This window comes from Lissotriton helveticus, chromosome 8, assembly GCF_964261635.1.
Source record: "Lissotriton helveticus chromosome 8, aLisHel1.1, whole genome shotgun sequence".
Taxonomy (NCBI): domain Eukaryota; kingdom Metazoa; phylum Chordata; class Amphibia; order Caudata; family Salamandridae; genus Lissotriton; species Lissotriton helveticus.
Genome location: NC_136069.1, coordinates 62820332 through 62830437, shown reverse-complemented (window position 1 = coordinate 62830437; position 10106 = coordinate 62820332). Strand labels below are relative to the sequence as shown.

Genomic DNA, 10106 nt, shown 5'->3' with positions numbered 1-10106 from the left:
TCCTAAACCTAAATCGCTCAGTCTAACCGTAGCTTCTTAACTACACCATGCTGAGTAAACCACCCAGGAAAAATCCTATACCCCTGCAAGAGAATTTAAACATCGAAATCCTTATCCTTAACCCCTACAGCGAAGCATAATCTTAATCAACTATGCTCTCCAAAGTAGAACTTTTAAAGCAAAATATGATATGCACAAATTTAGGCCGCTTTCCAGCAAGTCCAAATAAAGTGGGTCCAAATGAATAAGGGCAACTGGATTAGTATAAATAAACAAATCTCATTTTATTTTAAAACGTTTTAGAAGTGCCCCACTAAGCTTCCAGTGGGCAAGAAAGATAAAAATATGCAAATACAGCCTGGTCACCTAAAAGTATAGCAAAGGCAGTCTTAGGAAGAGAGTGTCCTTGTCTTCGCTTGTAGTCTTAGGAAGAGTGTGGCCTGGTCTTATCTCATAGTCTTAGGTAGAATGCGGTCTTTGCCTTATCTTCTGCTCAGTCAATTTCCATAATATGTCTGTGATTTGGTCAAAACCTCAGTATGATATATACATCAACACTGTTGATAACAGCTGTTCGCGTGTTGGTACGAGAGCCATTGAAGTACACTACAGGAGTGACCAGGGTACATATCTGAGCGTCACCCTCATCATAGTGTTGCGTTGATCCTGCTCTTCGTGAACTAAAGACCTGAGGGTCGATCCAACGCCTCCGTGCAGAGCTGACCCTTCTATACCCTGGTGTCTGAGTGGGACATGAGGAGTCATTCCCCAACAAATGTTCTAAAGATGTCCAGGACTGATGCACAGTATTTTAATATAAGTGGGTCAAGATGGAAAGGCAGCTGCAGAGGTGAGATCGCCCATGTAGGAAGAGGGATAGCTGAATGAAATGTAGAGTCCGAAGCCAATGGAAGACAGACAATATGTACGGAAAATAGCAAAGGTTGAAACAAGCCAGAGAAGAAATAGTTGGGAGGATTGGAGAACAGAGGAGAGACGGGAGGAGAGGAGATGAGACAAGATGAGAAGAGAGGAGAGGAGAGAGGAGAGAAAAGGAGACGAAAGGAGACGAGATGAGACTAGAGGAGAGGAGAGACAAGACGAGAGACAAGGAGATGAGAAGAGACGAGATGAGAAGAGAGGAGATGAGAGACGAGAGGAGAGGAAAGAAAAGGAGACGAGATGAGACTATAAAAGAGGAGAGAGCTCAGGTGCTCTAAACACAAGTCTCGCTGCTCTGAGGAAGTGGCGGCTGGGCAGGGGGGAGGATGTGACCGCCCTTTCGGGACAGGAGGCAGATTTCTTCCTTCAGTACGTCAATCTCCAGGAGTTGGATTTCAACCAGTTCGATCAGTCTTTCTTTGTCTTCTAGGTCAGCTCTACGTGGACCTCGGAACTCTTCTCCCTGTGGAGGCAGTAAGAAAGAGTTGTAAGGAAAGGACTTGTAAAGCATAGGAGGGAGAGTGTGAGAGAGACTGGGAACACAATGGAGAAAAGACACAGGGCGAGACAACAGAGAGAAGACAGTACAAGAAGAGAGCCTTAGGCTAGAGAATAGAGAATCAGAGAAATGGAGGGAAAATGAAAAAGAGAAAGAACAAGGAAGAAAAAGAGAATGACAAAGAGGATGGTGGGTGTGGGAGAGACTGAGCAAACAATGGGGAGAGGACACAGGGAGAGAGACAGGGAGAGATTACATAGAGAGGAGAACACAAGGCTATAGAGAAGAGAATGAGAAAAATAGAGGGAAAATGAGAAATGGAGGGAACAAGAAAGAAAAAGAGAATGAAGGGTAGGGTGGAGAGTGTGAGAGAGACTGAGCAAGTAATGGAGAAAGGGCACAGAGAGACAAGAGAGAAGAGAGCGCGAGAAGAGAGCGAGAGGCTAGAGAGAAGAGAACGAGAGAAATCGAAGGAGCAAGAGAATTAGAGAGACTAAGAAAGAAAGAGTAAATGACAGAGAGTCAGAGGATGGAGAGTGTGAGAGAGACTGAACAAGCAATGGAGCGAGGACACAGGGAGAGACAACAGAGAGAGATTACATAGAGAAGGGAGCAAGAGGCTAGAGAGAAGAGAATGAGAGAAATAGAGGGGAAATGCAAAATGGAGAGAATAAGAAAGAAAAAGAGAATGACAGAGAGAGAGGATGGAGAGTGTGAGACAGACTGAACAAGCAATGGAGCGAGGACACAGGGAGAGACAACAGAGAGAGATTACATAGAGAAGAGAGCAAGAGGCTAGAGAGAAGAGAATGAGAGAAATAGAGGGAACTTGCAAAATGGAGAGAATAAGAAAGAAAAAGAGAATGACAGAGAGAGAGGATGGAGAGTATGAGAGAGACTGGGCAAGCAATGGAGCGAGGACACAGGGAGAGACAACAGAGAGAAGAGAGCGCAAGAAGAGAGCGAGAGGCTAGAGAAGAGAGAATGAGAGAAATTGCGGGAAAACGAGAAATATAGAGAGCAAGAAAGAAAAGAGAATGACAGAGAGAGAGGATAGAGGGACAGCAGTGAGAGCGAGAGAGAGATGGGACCTAGTGAAAGAACAGAAATATAGAGAAACGAAAGAGTAGAGAGAAATTAAAGCAAGAGGGTATGGAGGAATGAGAGAGAAAGAGGTGAGAACGAGGAGAAGTGGCAGAGAGAGATATTGAAAGAGAGGGGGAAGAGAAAGAGCAATAAAGAGGAGAGACAGTAATTGAGTGAGTGAAAGGAAAAGAAAGACAGAAGATATGAGAGAGAGTAGGAGAGGAATAGAGGGATATGAGAGCTAGAAAAAATAGAAGAGAGAAAGGGGGAGGACGAGTTAGAGAAATGGAGAAGGTGGGTAATAAAGGTGAAAGAGAAAAGGATAGTGGGAGGATGTTCAAAGGAGAAAGGGAGGTAGAGAATGAACTACACAGAGGAAGAAAGTATTTGTGAAACTAAAAGGAGAGAGGCATTTGTCAGTCAGTAGTGGTAAAGAGCAGAGAGGAGACACAGAAAGAGTAGAACTAAAGAGTAGCGAATAGACCGACATGATGAAACTGAAGATAGACATAAATTGAGAGGAAAGAAGGAAAGACAGAATGAAAAGACAAACCAAGGCAACAAAGTAAAGTAGCAGGTAAAAAGTAAGGAAGCAAACACTGAGGCAATGTATTTATAACACTGATGTATGTTGAAGGTAACACCAATAAGAGATGGCATACTTAAATCCAGCTTCATCACCATGGTGGTGAACCAAAATGGCACCCAGCTCTCAGAGACAAGGAACACAATAAAACAAAGATCTTTCCAGTACAGATAATATACATCATGTTATCACCATAATACCTCCCTATGACCTAGTGAAGCAGAGCGTGTATGTAATATGTTACAGACAGGATAAGTTGCGTAGGTAGAGTACATGACATAGATGACATTCCGTAGCAGTGGGCATTCCTGGGACAAAAATCTGGAGAAACCATTGGGGTTTGCAAACTCATGTAGCACTCGAACAACACTTGAGCACATTGCACCAGCTGTCAGCCTGCCCTCAGTTGTAATTCTGTACGCAATGCAGTGATCTGATATTTTGTCATTTTGGACCCTATGTTACAATATATATGTTTATTGTAAAGCGCTCTAGCACCTTCGGGTAATGTCCGTGCTATACAAAAATGCATAAATAAATCAATAAATCAATAAATACTAAGGGCCTAATTATGTGTTTGGCGGTCCACAGGACCACAAAACCCACGGTTGCATAGCGGCTTCTGCCACACCGGTGGTCTGACTGCTGTATTACGACTTGTCCTTCAGCCTGGTGTTGGTACCCCGTAACTGGAAACACGCTATGGTGATACCCCTGATGAAGAAACCTTCCCTAGATCCTGCTCTCCCAGAAAATCTGAGACCAATTTCCCTGCTCCCCAATGTTGCCAAAATGGCAGAGAAACACCTTAACCGTCAACTGTCCAGGTTTTTGGAAGATAGCCATGTCCTTCACAACACCCAGTCCGGCTTTAGGCCACTTCATAGTACGGAATCAACCCTGCTTCTGGCTGCGGAAGCCTTGAGAACCGCAGCCGATGAAGGTAGAACAGCCGCAATGATCCTTCTTGACCTGAGTGCGGCGTTTGACACGGTCTCCCACAGCCTGTTACTGGAGAGGCTGAGGGAGGCCAGGGTCGGTGGCAATATCTGGGAGTGGTTAAAAAACTTTTTACAGAACAGAACATTTCAGGTTATTCAACATCCTTTTACATCCAGTACTTGCCCTCTGTCTCAGGGGGTGCCGCAGGGTTCGGCTCTTAGCCCGACCTTATTTAATATCTATATGCGCCCCTGGCAGATATTGTACTGAGGCATGGGGTGAAATTGGTAACCTATGCTGATGACACCCAATTGATTGTCACTCTGGAGCAAGAGGATTCGGGAATGGCTTCTGATTTTAAGTGCGTCCTGGGTGCACTATCTGTTTGGATGAAACACGGTTGTCTGAAAATTGAATGCGGGGAAGACTAAGGTGTTGGTCATCGGTAAACAGCCCTCACTTTGGTTTAAGAGGTGGTGGCCAGAAGAATTGAGACCTATCCCGGTCCCGAAAGCTAAGGTTAAAAATTTAGGCGTCTGGTTCGATGACCATTTATCTTTTTCTGAGCAGATCTCGACGGTAGCTGGTGCATATTTTGGCATTCTCAAAATGCTACGCAAAATCCTTGACCTTCTTCCTATTGATGCGAAACTAACCATTGTACAGGCTCCTGTTACCTCACGCCTTGATTATTGTAACATTCTTTATTTAGGGGTGACTGTCAAGAACCTGAATATGATGCAGAAAGTTCAGATGCAGCAGCAAGGCTGATTCTGAACATTCCTAGGTGAGCTTCAGTGGGGGAAGCCATGAAGAAACTCCATTGGCTCCCCATACAAGCTAGAGTGACTTTTAAGGCCCTATGCTCTGGATAGCGGATTTTCCATCAAAAGGGGCCTACATTTTTGCTCCCGCTTATGACGGTATATCAACCCGCTCGTAACCTGAGATCATTGGGCACAACCAAAGTGATGGTGCCCAGGGTACGTAAGGCCCGAGCTGGAGGGAGGTCTTTTCGCCTTTTCTGCTGCAACTGCCTGGGATCCGCGATCCCTCTGTGGTGGTGCGCGGTCTGTGGAAGCAATATGCTGGTGGTGCCGATGTGGCACCGTCAAGTATATTAATCGACTTTCCTGACCTCCACACTTTTCATATCGGTTGTCCTGCCATGAGAAGTTTGGCGGTCAAGAAAGTAAGGTGGCGTTACTGGTGCCCGAGCATGGTGGTGCATACAGTAGGGCACATGGTTTCCCTCCCTGTATGGATGCATCCCACTTCCTGCACGGCATGGACTGCACCAGTCCATGTTGTGCAGGAACGGGCTTTGGTGTTCCTATTGTGGTGTCTTTCTAAGCCTCAAAGTCTGGGACCGCCAAAGCACAGCCCGCCAGACTAGAAGAAAACTCTTAATCTGTCGGGCAGTCATCATTCAAGTTTGACGGAGTAGGAACGGGTGCTTGTGGGGCAGCCCTCTCCCACACCGCCAAAGTTATAATCAGGCCCTAGGTCTGCAATTTGGCAGAGTAAGTTAACAATTGCCGCTAAAATCTACAGGTCCCAAATTTTAATCCCAACAAGGCCAACTCAGCCTTCTATCCTTCTGAAGTTTGTAAATTATTTGGTAATAGTAACACCTGTTATTTTACATTACTTAGCAACAGCTTAAGTGTGGGGATAAAGCAATGTGTAAAAAGCACCATTATTATATATTTATGTGAGACCAACGTTGTTTATGGCTTTGTGAACCAGACCAAGAGATTTGAATACTAGAAGTCTACCGACTGACAACTAGTGTAGTCCCTTGAGATGAAAGGAACTGGAAGCATGAGGGTGAGGTGGGATACTGACGAGGGATTCAGACAAGGAAGACAAGCTAGATAAGATTAAGCAGAGAAGCCTGATTGAATCTTTGCAAAAAAGCAAGAGAGATTTACGCAGCGCTCCAGAGAAGGGTCTATGGAGTTATTGTTAGAAGCTCGTTGCAAAGAACTTACTACCATATTAAACATTTTGCAGGATGTGTTTTCAGCATCAGCAACTTTGGAGGCGTAGGAGATACTACATGGGGAAGGTATGAGCCTTTGGTAGTTTTTTGTAACTGCTTTATATGTAGCCATGGTCTTGGTTTTTGCGCTGTCAGTACTGGAGATACGTAGCGCATATATGAGCTTTTGGTAGATTTTAATAACTGCTTTATATATGGCCTTGGTTTCTGTACTGTAAGTAGTAAAAGATATGTAGAGTACTTGTGCACCTCTGGTAATTTTTAATAACTGCGATATAAGCGGCCTTGGTTTCTGTGCTGGCACTAGCAGGAGATGAACAAGTTACTTACCTTCGATAATGCATTATCTGTTAGAGACTCTATCTAGCTGCAGATTCCTTACCTTTGTATTTCCCAAGCATCATGCTGGATCCGGAAACTTTTGCTGAGCAATACCCGTTGCGCACAACGTCGGGTGGGTCCATTCGGCTCCACGTGACGTCGTCAGCGTCGTTAGCGTCGGTTATGATGTCACAGTGCCTATATAGACGCCACTCAGGCATGCGGACGTCAGTACTTTTCTTTTTTTTCGAGCCACAAAGTAACTGACGTAGTCGTGTGCAAAACTAGGGCTCTGAAAAAGGGAGTCAACCCTAGCCCTACAACGTTAGTCCGCAAATCGGGGAGGCAAGGGTGGGGCAGTAAGGAATCTGCAGCTAGATAGAGTCTCTACCAGATAATACGTTATCGAAGGTAAGTAACATGTTAATCTGATAGAGACTTCTAGCTGCAGATTTCTTATCTTTGGATTAAATATTAGAACCATACCATCCTATTTTAAGACGTCTTGCAGGACTGAACGGGCAAAATATCAGTTCCTGCGTACCTGACCATCAAGGCAGTAATGTTTTGCAAACGTGTGTAAAGAAGCCCACGTCGCTGCCTGGCATGCCTTGGAATGGGTCACCCCAAGCCAAGCCAAGGCCGTAGTCGCAGCCTTTCCTCTGGTTATTTGGACCTTTAATCCCTCAAGGGGCTGCCAAGGTATACCAGGTTTTAATGCAGAGAATGACTCAGCGAGAAATGGTCCTTTTCTGCACTGCCCTTCCCTTCTTTGTTCACAAGTACCCCACAATGAGTTGGTCATCCACCCGGAGCACTTTTGTGTGGTCAAGGTAGAACGACAGTGCTCTTTTTGGGTCCAGTCAGTGAAGTAGCTCCTCTTCCTTAGAGGGAAGCGGGCGGAGTAAAGAAGGTGGGAAAGTGATTGCATGACCCAGATGGAATGGGGTCACAACCTTTGGCAATACGGATGCTCTTATGCGAAGCACCACCTTGTCCGGAAAGGACATAAGATAAGTAGGCGAGGAAGATAACGCCTGCAACTCACTCACCCTCAAGGTAAGGATGTATGATTGAACAACTACTGCCTAAACAACAAATTCCATAACCACGAAGGCTAAACAACGAGCAATGTCAAACAACTAAATTTTTAACCACGAGTTCCTGAACTACGAAATTTATTTAAATGGTTCAATACCCATTTTCACCACTATGTTCTTTTTAATCAGCATATTTTTGTCTTTTTAAATGAAATAAATATAATAGTAGATGACGCTATGCCCCCGACGTACTGCCAAGCTAGAAGGATGAAAGCAGACTGCAGCTCCGCGCTCATCAGAGCCCCCCAGCATGATGGCTACAATGCAGAGTCAATCATACCAGGTGGCGAGAAGCATGTCAGCTCAAAGGCGCCCTATACCCACTGACCACACAACAACCTCACATAGCACCGGTCCTGGTTACCTGCCAAGTGTGTCATACAAGGGGGCGGAGAGCCTCACAGTTCTTGGGGGGTGGGAGGGAGGCTGGATGGGACACCCTGTACCTAGTCACTGAATCTCCAGCACCAAAACAAAAGCATTCCCTGTGACGCTATACTCTGGACGTGCTGCCAAGCTGAGAGGATGAAGCCAGGCTGCAACCCCGCGCTCGCCAAAGCCCGTCAACCTTGTGGCTGCCTTTCTGTGTAAATCATAGAAGGGGGAAAGAAGCATTTCAGGTCAGGGGGTGAAGAGTCGAAAGACACACCAAACCACAAGCACCAAAGCATTACCTGCGAAGGGGAAATGGCCACTATAACGCGGCCGTTTCCACGAATACCTTAACCACGCATGCAGTACAACGCATGCGTGGTTACCACGAAAGCCTTTACCACGCATACCTTTAGTACGAGGTTTGTAGTAAAGGCATATGTGGTAAAGGTAAAAAGTAAAAAAAGGGGGGTTTGGGGCAGGGCCGGACTGGGAACCCAAACCGGCCCCGGCAAAGTGTTCGGGCCGATTTTGCAGCTAAGCTGCATAAACGGCCCTGTAACAAAAACGGCCCCCAGGGGCCCAAAACCGGCCCCCACCCTTGCGGCGTACCGGGGGATTGCCCGGTGTCCGCAACGGCCAGTCCGGGCCTGGTTTGGGGGGGGTGTCCCCCCAAGAAAAAAACTCACCAGAAGTCACTTCGGGATATGCAGATAATCAGCGTCGTTTAAGAGAAAACAGAAAAAAACTTCCATTTCCTCTTAACGACGTATGACGTCACCACGCAAGTATTCGAGGAAAAGCTAATGCGTAGAAATTTCATTCCGTTGTAACGCATGCGTGGTAAAGGCATGCGTTGCAACGGAATGCGTTGTAAGAACATACAACCCCTGCGAAGCTATGCTGTAAGGATGAAAGCAGGGTGCTGCCCTGCAATACATAGTCCGCATGGTTTTCTACATGCTGCCAAGCTATATGGATGACACACGGGCGCCCTGTACCCAGTAACCAACCTGCCAGCGCGTAAGCAAACGCATTCCCTGCGACGCTATGCTGGAAGGATGAAGGGAGGCTACAGCCCCGCAATAGTCAAACCCTGCATGGATGAAAGCAGACTGCATAGCCACATGTTTTTAGACCTGCTGAGCAGCTATATGAATGACACACTGTATTTTGTACTTCCAATGAAGGAATTCATTTCCTGTAATGTCTACTTTACATCCTCTTTGGATGTCTAGGTTTTTGAGAATGGTGAGTTTCGAGGTGAAAGTCTCCTGCATTTCTCCATGTTGAGACAAGGTCTGTAATTGTGATGTTAGTTTTCGTGCTAGTATAGTGATCTGTGATCAGTGTCTGCAGGGTTTTGTTAATCACAACCATATTTGGTCACCAGCTGAGTGTGTTATACAAGGGGGCGAAGAGCATTACAGTGCATGAGGAGGGGGGGGGAAGGAGGGTGCGGCGGATGGGACACTCTGTACCTAGTCACCAAACCTCCAGCACCAAAGCAATAGCATTCCCTGTGACGTTATCCTGCAGGCGTGCTGCCAAGAGGAAAGGATGAAGCCAGGCTGCAACCCCGCGTTCATCAAAGCCCGTCAACCTTGTGGCTGCCTTTCCGTGTATATCCTAGAGGGGGCCAGAAGCATGTCGGGTCATGGGGGTGAAGAGTCACACGGGTGCCCTGTGCAAGCATGAAAGCAAAAGTATTCCCTGCGACGCTATCCTGGAAGGATGAAGGCAGGCTGCAGCCCTGCAATACATACCCTGCATGGTTTCACAACTTGCTAAGCTAGAAATATGACGTAACTTTTCGTGTTTTATGTAAGTAGTTGTTTAGGATGTCGTTGCAAAGGATGTCGTGGTTGACTGAATGATCGTTGTTCGGGATTCGTGGTTCAGGTAATTCGTTGTTCAAACTTCGTTGTCTAGGGTGTTTCCCAAAGGGAGCGCACATCAGATAGGTAAGGACCAAATTAAGGTCCACTGTAGCATAACAAAGGGCGTGGGTGGAAATAATTGAGCCAGCACCATTAAATATCTAATTACAATAGAAGACTTAAAGAGAGAGGGCTGGTCTGGCACCCACAAAAAAAGCAGACAGAGGAGAAAGGTAACGCTAAAGAGTTCCCAAAGCAGAGCCGTGCTGGGCAAGGGTTTGAATAAATAAAAGAAGAGTAGAAAGAGAAGCAGAAAGAGGGCCAATGGACCTTTCTGTACAGCATAATACAAATTTCTGCCAACGGCAGGCAT

The 10106-nt window shown here is 46.1% G+C and overlaps 1 protein-coding gene across 2 annotated transcripts in view; it reads right to left on the bottom strand.

Moving 5' to 3' along the window:
- Positions 1-259: 259 nt before the first annotated feature.
- The window catches only part of CFAP44 (cilia and flagella associated protein 44), a 969845-nt gene continuing 959998 nt past the window's right edge, over positions 260-10106 (bottom strand). For both annotated transcript variants that reach the window (XM_078656625.1, XM_078656626.1), the window contains one exon: positions 260-1405. In XM_078656625.1, the coding sequence (XP_078512751.1) occupies positions 1217-1405 (189 nt within the window). In that variant the 3' untranslated portion in view covers positions 260-1216. The remainder of the gene's footprint in view (positions 1406-10106) is intronic.